The sequence below is a fragment of the Cupressus sempervirens genome, chromosome 2 (assembly GCF_028749045.1).
Source record: "Cupressus sempervirens isolate cs-2001-9-10 chromosome 2, ASM2874904v1, whole genome shotgun sequence".
Taxonomy (NCBI): domain Eukaryota; kingdom Viridiplantae; phylum Streptophyta; class Pinopsida; order Cupressales; family Cupressaceae; genus Cupressus; species Cupressus sempervirens.
The window spans coordinates 276,180,640-276,202,850 of record NC_143119.1 but is presented as its reverse complement, the minus strand read 5'-3'; the positions used below and the strand labels follow the sequence as shown (position 1 = coordinate 276,202,850).

At 32.1% G+C, this 22,211-nt stretch overlaps 1 protein-coding gene and 1 non-coding gene across 2 annotated transcripts; both read right to left on the bottom strand.

Annotated features, from left to right (window-relative positions):
* Positions 1-4,765: 4,765 nt before the first annotated feature.
* On the bottom strand, positions 4,766-7,184 carry LOC149572118 (protein NUCLEAR FUSION DEFECTIVE 4-like). The gene is made up of 3 exons (XM_089813414.1): positions 6,804-7,184; positions 5,568-6,476; positions 4,766-5,390 (listed from the first exon to the last, which is right to left on the bottom strand). The coding sequence occupies exons 1-3, from the start codon at positions 7,143-7,145 to the stop codon at positions 4,902-4,904; spliced, it is 1,740 nt and encodes a 579-aa protein (XP_089669540.1). The 5' UTR covers positions 7,146-7,184; the 3' UTR covers positions 4,766-4,901.
* Positions 7,185-18,213: 11,029 nt separating this feature from the next.
* Positions 18,214-18,286, bottom strand: TRNAT-UGU (transfer RNA threonine (anticodon UGU)). Its single transcript has one exon. It is a non-coding gene; the product is annotated as a tRNA-Thr (tRNA).
* Between the last annotated feature and the right edge of the window lie 3,925 nt (positions 18,287-22,211).

Here is a 22,211-nt window from a genome sequence, read left to right as displayed (position 1 = left end):
TATTTACACTTTCATTGGAGATATATATGTGCTTGAATACTCTTTTCAATATTAGATTATGTGGTTTACTTAATTTTTAGAATTTACTAATTTAAAATTATTGAGTTTTGGAAAATAAATAATTGTAATTTTTTTTGGTTAATATTAAAGTTATATTAATAATTTTAGGTTGAAATTAATATAATGAAATGATGAAGGGTAAGAAGTTTATTTAACTTTTGAGTTGATGGTGATTTTGAATTTATTGATCTATGATACATTATTATAGAAAAATGGGAAATGAAATTAGCACACTATGAAAGAGATACTTTGAGATTTGTCTTGTTTGGGATAGAATTACACATGTAACCTAGCCTTGGATTGAGTCACCCATACAAGATGGGCTTAGACTCTGCTAATGACATGGCTTGGTCTTGGATTAGGCCATTGACACAACCTTGTTTATGAGTTATACAACCACTTCAACTTTAATTTACGTTTAGATATTTTCGCAACAAATTCTATTGTAAAGCATAGTGGAGTGTAGTCAAAGTAGAGGGAAGGCTTTTGATCTTATTGATAATCATGAGACCCTTCAAAAAATGAACCAAGTAGAGATTTTAAATAGAAGCATCAATCAAACATATCATATTGTAAGAGGAAGTACACTAGCCTTTCAACTACGTTCATAGATTAAAAATTACATTAGTTATATAATATGCACGTACTATATTAAAAAACATTGTATTGTATGTTCATTATATAAGACTGAATAGTATAGAAAACTCTTTTTCTTAGTTCACCTTGTCAATATAAAATCATGAAAGGAAGGTTTCCATTTAATCATTCTTGTTGGTTTTCCCCATTCAAAATTGTCCATTAAAAAGATTTTGCACATGGAAATCCATTAACATTGCTAAAGCATTCTAGAAATAGGATAATAATTGTTTTATATACCATTTCAATTTAAATAACTACAAGCCTTGGAAATCCTCTATCATAGGGATTTCATTTAGTATATTCAAGTCATAACATGTGTGTTTGCAACATAATAAAGAATATTCCTATTGTAAAAAAAGATTGCCCCAAACTCCCTTTTTGTCACCTCATTCTAATACCCAGCACACCCACTTTCCTATATAAACCTCCACCCCTTGCCCCCAAAGAAAACTCCCTCTTCCCTATTAGGACAATATATTGCCCACTTTTTTACTATTTCAATACCCCCAATATTAACTCATTTGGATAGCATTATCACTTTAGTGAATACCTAGTGTCCTTTATCATCAATAACTCTAACTTACTTTAGCTAAAACTCCTATATTAAAGTTTATAGGCCATATGTAAAAATGTTCACATGATTTTGGATTTGATTTCTTAGAGCTCTAGATTATATGTATTGTCTATTCCTTTAGTTAAAACTTATGATCTTCAAATTTGAATTTTCTTTTTTTCAAATTATGATACATAAGTTGATTCTTCAACCCAAGTTTGTATGACTAAAAGAAATTAGAGTTCAAATTATGATACAATCTTGAAGAAATTTAATCTTGAGATTTTATATTGTGTTTCTCAACATTAATGTTCAAAATCACGTTAGTTCAAATCAAATCAAATGTTTATTTCAAGATAACAACCTTAAATAACTCTATAATGGTGGCATACAACTTCATTGAATTCTTATTTCATTGAATGCCTCATATAAGGTAATTGTGAATTCTTTATATCTTAATTTTAGGCTTCAATGTCCTCATCTTTCCAACCCTAGATAAATTAGGTTCTCTAATTTTATGATAATGTTAAAATTGATGCAATTATTATTTTTGAAACTTAATTTAGATGGCTAATGAGTATTAGAATTTTTCTAGTGTTCTTAAGGCTTATGACCACATTGTATGGTCTTTTATTCTTGTTTTAATTAAATTTGTTTTGTGTGGTCCTTAGTTTGTTATTTTACAAGTAAATATTTTCCCTAAATTAAAATCAATGCCTAATGATTGAATAAATGAGATTTTTTCATCAATCTATCAAGGTTTCTAACTATCTCTAAAATTTTATGTTTTGTGGTAAAACATTTTGGCTATTTGTTAGCCCATGTGAACTCTTAGACCTCTACCAAGGAGCCTAACTTTCCTAAAGTTATCCCAAATAGACATATAATATTTAGACTTTTTAGCAATCAATGTAATGTCCCCAACTTGGACATTAGGTTTTAAAACCTCATTGCACATATAATTATTTTATTTATCCCTTTGATCATCCCTTACCAAAATTTTCATTCAATATATATATTAGATTATTATTATAATACGATATGTATGATATTATTATATGATTATAATGTAATATTACTATATAAAAAAATATGATTATTTTAATATCATTATTAATATTACTTTATATATAATATTTATTTATTATTTAAATTATATGCTAAAATGGGGATATCACAATCAATTTCTCATATTGAATGATGAAGACAATTGTGTTGAGTATCTATCTGCAAAATAGCTAATAAAAAAGGTAATTTCTCCATCCTAATTTAATTTGGTTTGATAATTTTAATTGGAAATGGATAAATAAAGGAGAAGTTCTTCATTTTCATTCAATTTTATTTTCCATTAAAGCTTCTCATATTACCTTGTAGTAAGAAAGTCTAGCAAGATGGGGAAAACATGAACTACTAGATCACAAAGATATCTCTTCTTACTCTTATATTTTAGATTGATTTTCAAGTGTTGTTTGTTTCACATGCTTACTATTAGTTTATCCTTTCTTTCATCTAAATCCTCGTACTTAAATAACAAGTTGTTTAGAGGCACTCTTTAGGCCTCTAGTAATGGGAACCATACATCTCATCACATTTCTTAGGAGTATTTTTGTCTTCCTCATGGTGTAACCAATTTGGAGATGCTTTAAAGCTACTATTAAGAAATCTACCTTCATTCTAGATTATTTCTTAAATCTCTAAGAAAAATAAAACTTAGAAAATTTACAATAAATTGTATAAATTTAGGTGTACCTTATGGATGGGCATCATGAAAATATTTGGACCTAAACACCATTCTCAACACAAGGGAGTCAATCCAATTCAAGGAAATTTTCTATTAAAATAATTTTGAAAGAACATGAGATCATCATATTTTTTCTTCTATAGGTAGAATTTGAATATATAATGACCAATTGATCATTTTTATAATAGTCCTTTTGCCAAGCTCTTATTTTTTCTTTTCAAGATTTTCCTCTAGAAAATGTGTCATATATTTGGAGGCCTTGAAATATTTAAACAAAGATGCTAGAACTCTTCTAGATCAATCATAGAGATCACAATAACTTTATTTGTTGGCCTAAGACTGAAAGAAATTACAAATAATCATAAAAATAATGGAATATTTTAGGCTATTATTGATGGCATTATTCCTAAAATGTTTGACAAAATTGATGTTTGAAATCATTCAATCTTTGATATATAAATTTGATCTTGATATATCATGTCACAATTATAATCCCTACAAGGGATATGTTTAACTTTCTCCATATATTCCTATAGTTGGGTAGCTAAATCATTGTTATTATTATCGGATCACTGCAAATGTACTAAGCACTGCCATGTAAGTTTGGTATGTGTTTCACAAATGGTAGTGTCCTTGTATTGGTATGAGGAATGAACCAAGTGAAGAGGCATATCCCTTCATGGGACATGTCTATTCATCAATATGATTAATATAATGGAAAACATAATTTTATATATATATATATATATATATATATATATATATATATATATATATATATATATATATATATATATATATATATATATATATGATCTCATAGGTTTATCCTAGTAAAGCTACCAAAACATCAAGCACATCTGTGCTCTTGTTTCCCTTTGAAGTAGATTTATACTTGACATGTTTTTTAAGTAAAAACATATATTAATAAGATTTAAAAAAATATAAATTATATTTTTATTCATAATTCTATGTTGATGAACAATTCTCTCTTAACATCAATGTTGTAATTTCTTTAATGCGCTTGTGTAGAGTTAACTCTAAGCTAGTGGATTTGTGCTTGATGTTGCAATTTTTGTTAGAGTTTTTTTTTACCTCTTAGAAAACACTTTCTATATTATTCAAAAAGTTTCACCTCCTTCTTTTCCTTCATGGAGATGCTTGTAAGATTGTAACTAATCTACTTGACAAGAATGATGTTCCCAATAATATGAATTTCATGACTGGGTGAAAGAGATATAATATTGTTCATGACTATGTTCTACCATTGTAGTTTCATTTTTATTTTATCTTATAGACATGGGAGTTCTAATTGATACAATATTGGTAAGGTTCCTTTATTTACATTGGCCATTTCTTTAGCTGGTAAGCAACAACATATAGAAGATTCCTTAAGAAAATAATTCAAATGGCCAACTAATAATAATTTTGCCTTTACTAATGTTTCACATCATGCTGATCATAAAAAGCCCCCTCTTCTTTGAGTTCTATAATTCGTTGCTTTTGATGTTTTATTCAACCTCGACACTATGAAATGTTATCATTTAGACTTCATTCCATAACTTGAGAAATATTTTCTTTACTGCTACTGTTTAAATATTGTAATATTTCAAACATTAGTATCCTCTGGCCCCTTTTTTGTAGATATGTATCTTTAATATTTTAATTAATGAAAAAAAGATCTATTTATCAAAAATATTATAGTATTGTCTTTTAGATAAATTAAAAGATAAAGTAAACTTTTTCATAAGAAATGAATAGCCCAAAACACGAATCCAAAAAGTAATTTATTTTCTTTCCCAAGTGGAAGAAATATTTCTCATTGTTGAAAAGCCTTGAAGGGCGGCTGAAACCAGTATGATTGTGTTTCTACAGACTTCAGAAAAATATCAGTATCAAGGTAATATGTCAATTCTGAATTTCGCTTTGTCTGTGGATAGATATATACAATTCACGTGTTCTCACGCAGAGAATCACACACAGTAGGATTCCAAAAGAACAGACGCCTCCCCATGAAAGAAATGTCTTCCCATAGCAGCGCCTCCCCACGCACAGAAGGCGACCTCCTGCTTCCACACCTTGTTTGGAAGCAGACTCATCATAGACCATTCCTGCTATTTCACCAAAAAGAATGGATCCCAATGCAATGTTCGTTATAAGAATGTTGTGATTCACACCAAAATGCTCCAATCCAAAGAGCTCTGATGAAACAGGAATAGCTATGGTGGTGATTGCTCCTGATGAAAGTCCAACAAGGGCGGTGCTGACATAAAGAACAGTCATGTTTCTCGGATTAAGAAGAGCCATCATGAAGAATGCTACAGCCATGGGTATCATCCATATTCCTATCCACGCTGGTCGCGGTATAGGCTTCCAATTTTTAGTCAATCTACATTGCTGAATCGCAGGAAAAACAACATACAATCATTGATATTCAGTATAACTTTTAACTTTCTATGGAGTTGAAAAGAGAAAGCTTTTAAATCATGGAAATATTTGTACATGAAAAACTTCAAACTTCAGCGTATATTGAGTTGAAGAGAGAAAAAAATGGAATCTTGGAATGAATTGTACCTGAATATAGTCAGGAAGGCCTGAAGCGATACGTCCAAAGAATCCGAAGGAGGACACAAGAGACACTAGAATCAGGTTTTTGGTGTATCCTAAGGACTGCAGAATTTGTCCCAAGTTGTTAATGTATACCAAACCCACAGTTCCTCCACAGAAATACACAAAGTAGTACAACCAGAAATCTAAGCTTGCTAAGAGGTTCATGATGCCATGTTCCTCCCCAAGTGATGGAGCTGGTTTCTTTTTAGCCTTCTGTTGGGTATCTATGTTTACAATTGCGTGGCTCTGTGTGATTTTCTCTATACCTTTAAAATTCTTCTCTGGGTTTTCTACATCTGTAGTTTTAGTCCCATTTTGTCCTATTAATTCAATAGATGTTCTTGGGCTCGGTCTTGGGCTTGGCCTTGGGCTTGAATTGAAATTGATCACTTTTTTAGTCTTAGTGGTATGGCCAAAGGCTAACTTTAATGGAATGTAGAGAGGGACAAGAAGAAGCATAATTAAGACAGACATGTAAATACCTTGGCTCCCTACATTTCTCAGGGGTAAGAATTCATAAAGTATGGAACAAACTGCAGTGGTAATGGCAATCAGAGTGAACAGTATCATGTTTCTCTTGTCTTCCTTATCTTCTTCATTGGCCTTTTTTGACTCACAAACATATAAAAGAGTGGCTGAAATGATGGAAACTACACTAGGCACTAGAAAGTTCAATAATAAGTATGATGATGGGTTCCCTTTACCCATAATTGAAGAAAAGCAGGTGTAGATAACAGCACTGAGTCCTGAATAACTTGTGCTCAAACCAGAAGCAATTCCTCTATTACTTGGAAAATTTTCTATGGCAGCCCTGAAACTCACTGTGTTGAACCAGCAGATGCTATTTCCAGCTAGGAAGCACAGCATGTACACCTGGATAAATTACACAAAATGACAAACGTATATCAATATAAACATCCACCTTAAAATTCAAAAAAGCTTTACTAAACTCTTTCTTTCACTGATATATGTTCTGTGAAGTACAAAATATATTAAAGGAAGCTTTGAACCATATAATTCTGTTTTCATAAAGGTACAGAGGATCCATTACAGAGCTGGACAAAACTTTGACACTTTTCTGAAATTCTTTGCAAACCAAATCTATATTTGAGGCGAAAAAATGAGTTTTTCAAACATTTCTCCTACAAAACATAGAAAAACACAAGAAAAATTTTGTATGAAGAGAGGTGGAGGAAAAACCTGCCAGAAGGCCAAAGGAGGAATAATCTGAGTCATCATGAGCCACTGAACACCATATCCCACTGTTCCCAAGATCATGGCAATGCCAAGAACAGCCCATGTTGGGAGATGCATGCAACCCACTCCAGAAACCCACCCCATGATCTTCCCAAGATCTGAGGCCACAGCCAAACTGTTAAGCTTTATTTGGTTTATTCCCATGACTTTCTTCAGATCAGAAGAATAATCAGAGAATACTGAATTGGTGCCATTTATGGATTGTATCCAAACTGCAACAATGAAACAAATCCACCTCTTCATGGCAACCGCGTTGTAGCAGTGCTCAATTTTCTTCCCACCCATGGTGTTTTTCTTCACAAGATAAAATATGAAAAAACCAAGAGCTCTTGCCTTCATTAGACAGCAGCCACAAGTCTTTTTATAGGCAACAAGCATGCCAAAATTATGAATGGCCAAGAAAAATTGTTTAGGAAGATTTTCAGTCCACTCAATGTCAGGATTCAATGGTCGGTTTTCAATAGCTTAATTGACTTATAATTACATAGATATGAATAATTTGCTTTGATAGATCTAATTTATGATTAAACAAGTAATACATACTGTATTCATCTTACATCTTGATTTACATTTCCTGTAAACTTGTGTACTCTGTGCGCAATTTAAACAAGATAAACATTCTTATAATGATACTATATTTGACAGCCAACTATGTCGGTCAAAAATGTTTTCTGATTATTATTTTTGGGAATAGTATAGGAATTTTTTGTTTGACACTTTTTGGGCAAGCTCATTCTCTTTTTATTAGTAGTAATTTGAGGCTGTGATTTGATGCTGTGGGTTTAATTTCTGATTTATAGGTTATGTTGGTAAAGTGTCTATTATTCAAAGTTCAAGAAGTTATATTTGGTTTGAACATTTTTTGAAAGGCTCATTTTATTTCTATTATCACTTTAGGTACTTCAAGTTGTGGGTTCTATTTTTTATTTATATGTTATGTTAAAAAGATAAATTGTGGAGAACTTGTCATGTCATATAGTTAATTTCAGATGTGTGAAGTAAAGAAAACTGATAATTATCAGCATTGAATTAGCAAGACTCCGCTGTTTTAAAAATAAGTTTAATTCCAGATATGTGAAGTAAAGAAAACTGATAATTATCAGCATTGAATTAAAAAGACATCACTGTTTTGAAAATAAGTTTAAAATTATTTTAATATTTATAAAGGCAAAACTTATTTAGAATATAAACTTTAGAACTTTAAAAAGTAATCTATCATTCAAAAGAAAAATAAATCTTAATATAACAACATTTCAGAATATTTGACTTGTGTCGAATTTCTCTTGTCCGATCTTAAAAAATTTAAATAATATAATATAAATCAATAAATAAAATACAACCACTCATCGTAAAAGCAGGTCCTTAAATTATGAAAATGCAGTGTGAAAGGAACCGACTGCTCAGAAATAAGCACTCTTAACTTGTGAGCAATTTGGAATGTAAGACATATCAATCATTTTCTTGGGTCTCACAGCCTACATATTCCTGCCACATATTTCCCTTAGTATGGGATTCCGGAACCACATACAATACATTTTTAGTTTTGAAATGTTTAATTTTCTAGTCTATGGTTGTGATCGTTTGTTTCTTTCTAAGTTTTTTTTATCAATTTAATGGTGATAGATTATTGAGTGTGATGTTGATATAAAATCTTAAAATTTAGTTGTTTTCAAATTAGAGATTTGTGAAAATCTGATATATATTTTAAGGTCTATAATTGCATAATTGTATTGAATTTAGTCATGTTGTAAAATGATTTGTTGTTAAAATTCTTCTTGAGAAGGAAGTAGAGTGAGTGTCAATGATAAAGGAAAGGTTAGTACTATGTTTCAATTTGCATAATATTTATTCTTGGACAGTTTCATCCTATTTATTGGAAGGGAAAAAAAAAATTAGCTACCCAATGATTGAATTTTTCATTTTGCTTAGAGAAAAGTGTAATATCTTGTTATTTTGGATAGCACTGGAATTTATTTCTCTATAAACCAATCCTAAGCTAAAAGATTCCACATCAAAATAAGATGAATGTGATAAATGGGGCTTCCAATTCAAAATGATTGTGTATATTGTTGAACGGTCATTTTACATGATGCTTAATGGCAAGAATCCTTTTGAACTCCTATCTTGAAAAGTTGATCTGGGATCAACTCCAAGTTTCTGGGCGATCTTGTGACCTACTAGAGTTTGCTCAATAGAAGATAATTATGTTTGTTCACAAGGAGGCCTTTGCTAGTTCAAACCAATTTCAGATAAGATGATCAATCTACTTGTTGTTTCAAAATTAACCACAAAAAGGGATATGTTTTTTGGTATCTTCTATTTTTAAATGAATGCACTCTAATAATGCAACTATATGAATTCTTAATTTAACCAAGGGTTAGCAAAAAAAATAACAAAGATAAGGTAACAAGAGATGAAAGCAAATAACATGAAAGAAAAATTCTTAACGGACATAAACCACGGTAACAACATGTCGGGGAGTTAAATCATTGAAAAGATCAAGTAGGAAACCAATGAAAATAGGAGCAATGCTTCCTAAAATCCACTAATGCAATTGTCAATGGAATTTAGTAACCATAAGATATTTCATTGTTTATCAGATCACAAGGCTGCGGAAAGTACGTGCATGTGAGACAAAAAACTATGTATGAATAGTAGGTGATCTCTTCTCCAACTAAGTACATTAGGATTTTGTAAACACACAAAAAACACCAGAATTAAAGATCACTCAATCAAAATAACACAACAAAACCATTGTCCCCATTACACTCCATGAATATACATCCACAAAATATAACAAACTCCGGCAAGAATAACTACACTTAGAATGAGAGCACCAATAACATATATTATTGCATCAAAATAATGGCCTGGAATACATGTTACACTCCTAAATTTATAAGAAATCATCCCCTTAATTTGTGTTGAGAGTGAGAGATCCCCTCATGCAAATATATACTTTTAAATTAATAAAGCAAGTCTAGTTATATACAAACCGACTCTCTAAATGGTGCTAAGTAGGACTCCACCCTTGTTTATATCAATTAATGGGTGTATGAACCTTTTCATGACTTAAAAAACAAAGAAAGAAAAAAAATATAAGAAGGAAGTTGTAAGAGGATCTAGGAGTCACTAGAAGTTCTAAAAATGGAAGCTTAGCCTTCTCTAAATGTTTCTAGGAGTTAAACTACCATCAAAATGCATTTGTGATGCATGGAAAAGTCTAAATTTGGAGCTAACATTTAATTATCAACATACCTTTGACTTCTTCAAAATTTCCAATGCACCTTTGGAGTAGCGCACCTTGCACACTTTGATGAAATTTGTACAAGGTGCTTAATTCACCAAAAAATCAAAGTTCTCAATTTCGAAAATGATTTCTAGGTTTTTCTCAGACAAGGTCTGGGAGCACTCTAGTGTACTTATTTTTCCCTTTTTGTTAATTTATGCCCTCTTTATGGCAAAATATTTTCATATATTTGAATTCCTACATTTTCTATTTGAAATCCCAAGGCACTTATGTTGAATCTTGTCATTAATAGTTGTATAAGATGAGGAACCTATTCTAGTTCATGTGTCCAACCTCTGTATCTTTGATCTTCAATGCAAATTCATGAATCAAAATTTACACATGAACATGCTATTATAATCTATGTACTTGCACATTATGCGCCACACCTTCATGTTTATGCACATTTTCATTCACTATGAAGTCTATTCCTTGATTTTTTTCTTCTCTCTCACTACCTAATCCTTCTCAATCAAAGACCAAGTGATCCAGATTATCCAAAACAATCAAATGTTTGAAACTTTTTCGTATCTCTTTTAACAAGATTTTCTAGGCATTTTTAACTAGCCTTTTCAGAGGTCTTCTACTCAAAATTTCAAGTTGAAAATTTCATTGGTCTCTAAAACTAGGTAGCCAAAAGCTCCATGCTTTAGAGACTAAAGTTAGTTTTCAATTCTTCTTTCCAAAGGTGTAAACGATTTTGAATTTTGAGCTCTATATCAAAATTTATGACCTCAACAAGTTAAGGATGACTTTTTATTTGCACAAAGAAGAAAAAATTAATTATCTTGTGTTGAAAATCCCAAAAGAGGACTTAGACAAACAAAATTGGGTCAACACTAGTCAAAATAGTTAATTTAATTTTCCCCAAAATAATCTAGTTTTTGTGCTCTAGTGCACCTAGTGCATCGTGGAAGGTGTGCTAGTGTGCTAATTTGCCTTGGAAAATTGGTAAAGTGCGCAATTGTGCATTAGATCACATGCACACCTTTCCAAGGTGCACATGGTGGAAGTGAGAGAGGGGGACGAGGGTGTGCAACCTTTGGAGGTGTGCACCTATGCGGGTGTGCATGTGCAGAAGTGTACATCTCCAAAGGTCTAAAGTGCACACTTGCACATATAGTGCACCAACACGTCCTAGATGGGTGTGCATGTGCACTAGGTGCACTAGTGTGCCCTTTAGCACTAAAATTCATCATTTTCTTCAAAAACAATCTCTATTTTGACATCTGGGTTTCTCAGTTAAAGGACGAGGACTTGACTTGGACTCTAAGTGGAGCTCCAGGAAAAGACCTCGTCCCCAAATTAGGGGCCTGGGAAATAAAAAAATTATTAGGGGTTCCCCATTTTTAGGAGAAATGGGGCATGCATTGTGAAACCACAACATATACATGTTCTCATGTTCGAATATTCCAAGAGAAAGGGTGATCAACATTTCACCATTCTTATTTTTCTTGATATTTATAAATATTAAAAGGAATATGATATTCCTGCTAAATCTTTTTAATGAGAAAATGATTAATATTATGGGAAACACTATATGAGCATTATTTGGTCTTTATTAAATGGATGAAGAAAGTTTAAAATGATTTATTATTTAAATAAACATGAAATTTACATCTAGCCACTAAATTTGATAGAGAGTGAAGACAACAACATGTTACATGTGTTGGTGGTGACGATGTTACTTCTATTTATGTGATACCTAGACCTATTGATTAGGGTTAGATTGTTGGTACTTTAGACAAGGAATCCACCAAGACCAATTGGAATGTTATATTATTCTTTGGCTCCATAGGATCAAGCACTTTCATCCCAAAACTAGAGTTTTTGAAAATAGTGGAAGGGATTCAAATTGACATGGTGAGATGTAGAAGACTTAACTACAACATGTGGAATATACCCAACTTAAAGAATTAAACACTACTCTCTCATAGATACACACATAAGCTATACATAGATTAATAAAACCATGACATACATAAGGGAAGATGCAACATATTTTAGGTGTAATTATTTGACTTCACATATAAAGAAACCGCAATATGCCTAGCTATGAGGCCTTCTAGGTTGTGACTTTATACAAAAAAAAAAGTATACAATCTCAGAGCCTTAGCTTGCATCTTCTATTTGTCTTCTAGTATTGATGCTCTCTCTGTCATCTCATCCCCTTTCCAACATCTAACCAAGCTTATTTTATAGCTAGCTAAGCCACAAGTTGGCTAGTCAAACACTTAATTGTAAAATAGGTCCTTACTTGGAATGGTAAACCAAAATCCACACAAACGACCATATGAAACGATGCATACTTAAATGTATTCTCACACATGTGTTAGGATTTGACTCCCAACTCCACAAAATGCCACATTATCATATGAAGTTATACCAAATGAAACAAAATGTTATGTTGAATAAAAATAGTAAGAAAATAGGACCGCAAAGAACTATATAAAACTCAAGAAATATACAACATAAGAATTTGTGCACTTTGGAAAAGGATCAAGAATAGGTCCTCAACATGATGATAATTGCACACAACTTGAAAATAAAGGAAGAAATAACTACTTTGTGAATAGAAGATTGGTGTAGAAAACATGAAATATTCTTGGTTGATGCCAGATTTCTCAAAGACTGAAGATGCTCCTACATAAAAAATTCACCTTCCTAATGTGAATGTGGACCACATTATTTCTTCCATTAGTTTTATGCTCAGACCCAATTTTTTTCCTTTCTACCCAACCATCAATATGGGCTATGTTGGCTGGTATTGTAATGGAGCTTGAAGAGGAGTATGGTCTCCATTGATATTTTTAGTGGATACTTCCTTATAAATTTTACTTCGGAAGAAAATATGATATTAAGGTTCTAATCTAATAGTTGGGCCTATAATAAATACTCCATAACACTTTGTAGGAGGATAGGGCTTCAATCTTGCTAATAATCTCAAAAGGATGACTCTTCTTGGAATTGCCTCCATGAACTATCACTAGAGTTTTGGGACAAAAGAATTTACAAGTGGATTTCAAAATTTTCAATCAATATGTCTTTTGAGCTGGGGCAAGTGAGGAAATGTCAAAGTTAGTGTATATAAGAATTTGTGCAAATGAATTTCTTTTAATAACACTCTCCATAAATTTATTACATTGCATTCTAAACATAGTAAATCGACCCAAAGCTTTAGTCTTGGAAAATTTTGTAGTCTATAGAGATGTGTTCCAAACTAGGTCATGTAATTATTTATTGTAGAATTAATAAGGAAAAATGTTGAAACTAGAAGGGGAAATTTTCCACTTCCCCATATGCTAACTTTCAGCAAGGTGAACCCTCTTGGATAGAGAATTACTCTTTAACTTATTAGTTATTGAAAATCAACTCCAATATTGAGGATTAAAAGAAGTTCTTTGATGATGTTGTCAATAGAGAGGTGGCTATTTTAAAAACAAGTAGACTGTTGGATGATGACACTAATAAGATGGTGAACTCTATTGAACAATGAGATACTGATATCAAGTTGTTAGAGGTGGGAGAAATTTATTTTATTATTATTACCAATTATGGTTTCTCTTCAAATAACTTGGGATTTGCATAGACCATTGTGTAAATTAATATTGTGGTAACTCATACTATCCCAATAATAAATTTAGTTGTAACACTTTTTGATGCAGTGCAAAAAAGGAGAATCCCCAAATGAGATTTCCTAGCCCTGAATAATGGACCATACTATAGAATAGAAACAATAACACATAGATTTAGATCCACAATAATTCCAATTCTCATAACAGAATTATAAGATTTATATCCAACATGCCCCACCCTAAGGCCTTCTATGTTATGGCCAAATACATCAACAATTATAATAATAGTTCTACAAGACTTTGCAAGATATAAACCCTAAATATCCTAGATCTACAATTTGGTAGAGAAATACAAAAATAATCTTAATTTGTGTTCGTAAGCCACCAAGAAATCTTCTTATTTTCTCAAGCCCACACTTAGATACCATCTCTTCTCAACTTCCCTCCTCTCAACTACTACATATTCTCCATGCTAAATAATATCACAATGACTCTATATTCCAAAAGACCTTCTACTTAAACTAAACCAAGCCACAACTCGGCCTAGCATAATAGACATTAAATAAACACTCATGTTAAATACACCCTAAAGTGACAAGTTGGCTTAGCAATAGACAATAATTAAATAAATTAACAAAATAACTAGGACAAGACCCAAATTTACAATGCATAAATAACTCAAAATATGACATAAGAATCCATGCCCATAGGAATAGGTCTATGTTCCATCCAACTATTCACATCCAAGATCATAAACATCAACTCCCTCAGATCAAAGCTTATGAATACAATCTCCAAAGTTTACTAATAAATTTGGAATACATAACCAATACTCGCCAAAATGATTCTAACTCTAAGATAATAAATTATATTTTTATGCACACATCCCCAACCACATGAACCATAACTCCACAAATATGAGCTCAATTTTTTTGTATCACTTTTTGTAGGAAACATGAGGAGGGTATGATAGTTAGTTTGATAATAATTGAGTACAATTACAAGTTTTATAAGAACTAAAGTTAGAAATGGCTACTTGCTCCTTTGAGTTGATGCTTAGAGTTTACACTGAAAATGACTAATGAAAAATCTAAATGAAGAAAAATGGATCCAAAAAAGATGATATAGGATTAGAGAATAATAAAGGTAGCCCCTCATAAAAAATCCTTAAGAACTAAGACAATCACCAATAAAAGGAAAACAATTCTTGGATACAAATGCAAAAGAAAAAAAATGATATCAAACTTTTGGAATTTAGAGGTCCTCAACCAATTCAAAAAATGGTAAAGACTACGACATTTTTTTTCTTGTTATTGAAGGAAATCATGGATTATTCTTAATCCTCTTCCTTCATACAAAGAAATGAAATATCTATCAAATATTTTTTCTTTTCTTTTTTATTTTATTTTACAAGCCATGTACTTTGTTCAAAAAAGTTTTTTATTTGAGTGTTCTTGTTTAAGCCGTATGAAAAGAAATTTTCATATACGGTTTTCAGAGGGGGGACTTGAGTTTACCTATCTCAATAAAGTATACGATTGGTTCGAAGAGGATAAAATGAGGGTGAGGGAGCTAAAAAAAACACACACACACACAATGTTACAAAGAATGTAATGTAACATACTAGAATTTATTTACTGTTATCAAATAAGGCAAAGTTAAACTCAAAATTAGATCAAACGAATAATAAGTTCGGAAGATAAAAAATAAAGAAAAGGAGATCAAAAGATGAAAATAGCAGTTTATGGAAAAGGCGGAATCGGTAAATCAACCACTAGTTGTAATATTTCAATTGCCCTAGCTAGACGTGGGGAAAAAGTTTTACAGATTGGATGTGATCCCAAACATTATTTATAAAAACTCTATAGACATGTGAAAAAAAGATTGTTATTCCCACTTGGACTAAGACATCACTTTTACCAAAAATTTGAATTGAATTAAGGTAAAGCAAAGTAAGAAACAAACTCAATTGTTTGATTGAATTAACACACTACACCACCCCAATACGATAAATAACTTTTACAAATGAATTATTACAGGTAGTTTTTAGGGTCAGATTGACGTGCACTTTTATTCTTAACGTAGATGCTACATAGTAAGTTTTCATTCTTCAGAAACTACGAGTGTAAAAAAGAAGGCATCCGTCGACAAAAAGATTACCCTAAGATGAGCATCTCATGACTATTCAGAACAATTTAAATCAGATGGTTTTATTTTTTATTTTTCACTTTATTTTTAACTCTTTCATAACTGAACTTTAAAAAAAAAAAAATAAGAAAAATGAATGATTTACAATTTATATACTATATTTCATACTATAATAACCACTGAGTAAGGATTCCTCGCGAAGTTAAGGATTAGTTATTCTTTATATCAATCGAATATATTCAATCTTATACATACACGAGGAAGGTAATAAAAAAAAGAGAATCAAATGATTCTGCAAATTTTTTTATCAATTAGGAGTCATGCGAGAAGAAAGTCTCATGACATAAATACGTAATTAATGAGCAGTCTTCTCCCTTTTGAACGATACATTTCTTTGTGAAAGATCTTTAATTTATTGTGAAATTCATATGGGATTTACTTGTCTCTATCTCTTTATTAATTGATCTTGTAGGTTTCTGTTTTACTTCGATGGTTACAATACTATTTGAAGCATATGTGTGATGAATAGACTCCTATAACCATATTTTCTCTTTGGTCTAGAATAAAAAGAAAAATGAAACAGATTTTTGATTCCATTTTGTTTCTGTTTCTGATAAAAGAAGTATTTTTACGAAGTCCAATTAGTAATTTAAATTAATATATTACTCAAGATATTAACCCTAGATTCATTCCTCTTTATCAACATGGTTCTAATTCTGAGCTTCATGTCCCTCTTGCCGAGGGATGTGTCAGAGCTAAGGGCATCCCAATTAGATTGAATAGGATGACAGTTCCTATGGATCTGTATAATCAGAGCTTGTGATCAAGTCACACATCGCAGTATACTAGGCCTTCTAATTCTTTACGAGTCTTATTTAATAGATTCGCGATATAACTGGGACGCCGTTTGAAATACCAAATATGAACAACTGGACATGCCAGTTTAATGTATCCCATTCGATATCTTCAAATTCGAGGATCAATAACAAGTTCAACTCCACATTGAGTACAAAAATTGGAGTCGTAGTTTTCCTTCTCATTTTCTATCATTGGAGGTTTTACACAAGCACAAACTCCCCTTTTCCTAGGTCCAAATATCCTTTCACAAAGTAATCCACCTCTTATTGGTTCATAAGTTCTATAATCTAAAATCTGTTCTGCAGTCACTTGTCCGACTCTTTCTCCATTAGGTAATATTCTTTCAGACCAAGCGAGAATCTGCTCGGGAGAAACTAATCCAATTTGGAGTTGTTCGTGTTTATTCTGGTCATTCATAATAAATAAATTTTGATTCATTTTGATCAAACTTCCTTCTTATCTATCTGAAAGTCTATCTCAGATAGAGTAGTATGATTCAATTCTAGAGCTAAAGATCGTAGTTCTCGACTGAGCAATCGGAAAGATTCTGTAAAAGTGGTAGGTTTAGGCATTGGTTCTCCATTGAAAATGGCACCAAATATTTTTTCACGAGTGTCCATATGATCAGATTTTAAAGTAAGTATCTCGTGTAAAATATAAGCAACACCAAAACCTTCTAGAGGCCAAACTTCCATTTCTCCTACTCGTTGTCCTCCTCTGGAGGATTTTCCTTTTAGAGGTTGTTGTGTAACCAACGCATAAGGCCCACGGGAACGTGCATGAATTTTGTCGTCAACTTGATGGCACAATTTCAATATATAAGCTATTCCTATTGTAACAGGTTGTTCAAAAACCTTTCCTGTTCTTCCATCAATTAATCTATGTTTTCCAGGATTATCAGTTTCAAATACCCATGGATTAGCTGTTTGCTCGCTAGCTTTATAAAGCTCAGAAAACACTAGTTTTCTAGAAGCTTCTTGCTCGTACCTTTCGTCAAAAGGTGGAAGTCTATAATGTTTGTTCATTAGTTTTCCTGCTAAACCAAGTAAACATTCAAAGATCTGTCCTACATTCATTCGTGAAGGTACCCCTAATGGATTTAATACCATGTCCACTGGTGTTCCATTTTGTAAATAAGGCATATCTTGCCTGGGCAAATTTTTTGAAATAATACCTTTATTACCATGCCTTCCCGCTAATTTATCACCCACTTGTATTTTACATTTTTGTAAAATATATACATGAACTTTTTCTATAATATCGCCGAGATAATCGTCTTCCTCCTCCTCGAACTCCTGAAAGCATATATTGTAGAGAGAAAAAAAAGATATGTTTCAATCATTGATTGCGTTTCTAGTTGAAACGAATCATGCCACGACAGACCCGGCAGGCCGACAATACGAAAAGTAAGAGCCTTTTCCTTATTTCATAGATTTTAACGATCTATGGTTGATAATGGTAAGAAGTGGAAAGAATAAAAATGAGCCAGCTATCAGGATCGAACCGATGACCATCGCATTACAAGTGCGACGCTCTCACCTCTGAGCTAAGCAGGCTCATATGCATGCAGTATGTAGTCACATGCTTATTGGCTGAAAAGATCTCTTCGAAATTGCTAGAATTATACATAGTGAATCGAATTATAATAATGCAATTCAGATTCAAAACATTGCGTCAATTTATCTTAATGGATTATTATAAAACAATAATGGGGCGTGGCCAAGCGGTAAGGCAGCAGGTTTTGGTCCTATTATTTCGAAGGTTTGAATCCTTCCGTCCCAGGTGGAACAGTATTATTGAATTGAAAAAAAAAAAAAGACTTATAGAAGGAAAAGATGATTTCGATAAGATTCTAAATAGAGAAAGGGATATTTTTGCGGTGTAGGATGGGACGATAACAACATTGCATCAAAAATGTAGAAAGAATATAATGATGGAAGATCGGTATATTTTTGAGCAGGTAACCAACCTGATACCTTGATGGATTGACGTTTTAATTCTAAATTGAGTTGAGAAGCGACGTTGGATGGCAAAGATCCAAAAAGAACTAAGGAAGGGTGATTTGCATATTCAACCAATTCCTCTTTTTTTCTAGAATGAAAAGTCAAAAAATGTTGTATAGTTTCTTTTCGTTCACGAACAGAGAATTCCAGTTCTGGACAACGATGTGCCATGGCAGCTAACATAGTATCTTCTCCTTGAGTAAAGGCATAATCGAGTCCATTCGCTCTTGCCACTAGAATTGGGATTCCAATTTCCCATTCTAGTTTGGGTGCCATACCTTCCAAATCCATTTTTATTATCTCTGTAGTACAAGTACCTATCCATATAATCATGCTAGGATCTCTATCTTTTCTTATTCGAATACAGAGTTTTTTTAATCCTTCATAATCATTCAATTGAGCCGAGATATCTCCTTCTTCCAATTCTGCCATTGCATAGCGAGGTTATGCAAAAATCATTACTCCAAGTGCATTCTGCAAAAAATAACCGCATGTCTTTGTACCCACAACTAAAAAGAAACTATCTTCAATTTTTTGATATAACCAAGATACACAGCTAATTGGACAAAAAGTATGATAATTACCTATCTCACATTCAACAATGAGAGTTTCATCAATTTTCACTGACATAAATTATTATAACTATGTGGATTAAATCGTCGTAAACCCAAGTAAATTTTCCTTATTATTTTGATGTTTCCCCCTCATCAATAGGATTGAGATAAAGGTCAGAGAGTAGATTGAATAATTCCCGATCTGGAATCTCCTTTGGCACAATACCTTCTGGTTGGGACAATATTTGATCTGCTATGTTTAAATAATATTCACATACATAGTTAAGAGATGGTTCGGATCCAACCATTTCAAATAAAGTTTTCCCCTTGACCCTCAAAATTCGAATATCTTCAATAAGAGGTAACACTTCTATTATGGGCATTGGACAGGCCTCTACATATTTATTGATAAGATCTCTTTTAGATGTGCGATTTCCAACCAAACCTGCTAATCGGAGTGGATGTGTACGAGCTTTTTCCCTTATAGAAGCAGTAATACAATTAGCTGCAAATAATGCATCAAATCCATTACTTCTCAAATTTTCTCTCTTGTTCATGTTAAAGTATGGTTGACCTTCTCTTTTCTTGTTAGTAATTTTTGGTAGGGTGTCAAGAGTTACTCTCACTATGTGGAAATTCTCTCCCTACCACCTAAGTACATGGAAATGTCCTCTACCACTAATTATATGACATGAAATCTTGTCAATTCTTATGCTCCCAATGATAGGTCTTGCAGAAAGGTTGTTTGAAGTGATATATGCTCTTTCATTATATATTCCCCAAAATCTCCTTGGATGGTGGATGGAGATATCAACTTCTCCCTTTTCCTTCTCAAAAGTTGTGATAGCCTATGGAGTACTCTAAGAGTACAAATGATTATCTTTTTTTTTTAATATAATGAAGTTGTATGACATAGATTTGCAAGAAAATTCTCTTACCTAGTCTAATAAGAGGAAATGACATAACTTCACCTAGGTTAAACTTGACAATATTATGGTCTCAAATAACCGATGCCTAGTATAAAATACTACTTAAGGAATCTCTTCGGAATAAATGTTTTCATTGTCTTGTTCAATTACATTAGATTGATAGGCCCTCCTATGGTCCAATCCTCTTTAGCTATGAGAATATATGGGGCTCTCTTCCAAGATTTTGTCATTGTATTTAGAATTGGTGCAACACTCCCATTCATTGTTATAGAATGTTAATAGTTTTCTAGAAACTTGAACTCATCAAAGACAAGGTGGAAAGATGGGAAAAATCAATTTCTAGAGGTCTACATCTTCAGATAAAAAAAAATTCTTCTATGTTGGAAATATTGCAAGGCACAATCGACAAAGGGGGGAGGGGATTCTCAATCTATTCATTTGAATGAGGAAAGTTGAGAAATCAAATCTTGAAAGAAAGGATATCGATTAAAAGAAAAGATCTCAAGTTTACTAGTTGAAGGAGTGAGATAGGAATAATATTTATTTAATAGATTGGCTAGCAGAAAAATGATCAAAAGTTATTTGACTAATAAAAATTGGGTTAGTTGTGATAATGAGATTTTGGGAGAGGTTATAATGAACTATTTTAGTAAGGATTTTTTAGCATCTTGCCCCTCTCTGAATTAGTGGGAGGATATTCTTCTTAACTCTTTCCATACATCCATTACACCTAAAGATATCAAAACAATTATTTAATAGGTTGCTAAATAGGAATTTAGGTTTTTTAATAAGATATTTCTTGATACCTGAGCCATATGCTTTCCTCCCAACCATTTTCAAAGACTCTTGGGATACTATGAGTCATGATATCACTTTGGCTAATTAGGATATCATTAGAGAAAGTGTCTTAAGAAAAATAACAATAATTTTATTCCTCTGGCCTAGACCCTAAGAATTTGAAATTCTTTAGATCAATCAACCTCTACAATAGACTTTATAAAATTTTCTCTAAGGCACTGGTCAATAAAATCAAACCTTTTCTTGATGAGGCTACTATAGATTTCCATAAGGAAGATCTCCCTAATAGACAAATGTTGTATTCTTTTAGCTCAGCACATGTACAATTCTTATCTTTATAGAGAATTTTGGAAATGAGGTATGGTCATTAAATTGGATATATCAAAAGCCTATGAAAGAGTCAATAAGGATTTTATCTCTAGATTTCTTTCCTAAATTGGACTCATTTATAGATTTATTAATCTAATCAAATAGAATACTAACATTGTTAAATTCATTGTATTTTGAATGATGCTTGAAGTGGTGTTTTACCTTTCAAAAATGTGATCCATTAAAGCGACCCTTTCTTTCCTTTCATGATTATCATGATTGCATAAGTCATTGGAAGATGCCTCTTTGAGATGGATGACAAAGAAAGAATTTATGGAGTTAAAGTTCTTCCACTCTAGTCCATTTCCCCTACAAAACATTGTGAATGATACTATTCATTTTGGAAGAAGTTGTATTGTTGAGGTTAGGGATTGAAAGTACTTTCCTTCTTTGTAGTTTTATGTCTCTTGACAACATTTTAATTACCATAAAATATCCATATATCTTTTTCATACCTGGGAAGACTTACAGTTCGCAATCAAAATATTCATGACTATAAAAGTTACTCTATTGGGCATGTACCAAAAGCTCCAAGTTAATTGTAAGAGATGTTACTATGATATATTGGAACTCCATTCTTTATAGAATCCATAGGAAATTAATAGGATATAATGCTAAGCTACTAAGTAATACTAGGAATATTCAACTTTTCAAGGCCCCTCTTCAAGGTATCCTAGTGTACTTCCTCTCTATTTTCAACTAGGATGTTGAATAAAAGGAGAGGTTTTCCCTTCTTAATTTTGGGATACAATTTGTAAGAGAAATTTCTACTCTAAATAAATCACAAACTCCCAAGCTTGGTTAGAAAATCACTATGGAGAACACTAA

Coding starts and splice junctions, on each gene's coding strand:
- LOC149572118 (XM_089813414.1), bottom strand. CDS start 7,145: ATGGGTGGGAAGAAAATTGAGCACTGCTACAACGCGGTTGCCATGAAG. Junction 6,477..6,803: donor CTCCTTTGGCCTTCTGGCAG/GTTTTTCCTCCA, acceptor TAATTTATCCAG/GTGTACATGCTGTGCTTCCT. Junction 5,391..5,567: donor GCCTTCCTGACTATATTCAG/GTACAATTCATT, acceptor CCTGCGATTCAG/CAATGTAGATTGACTAAAAA.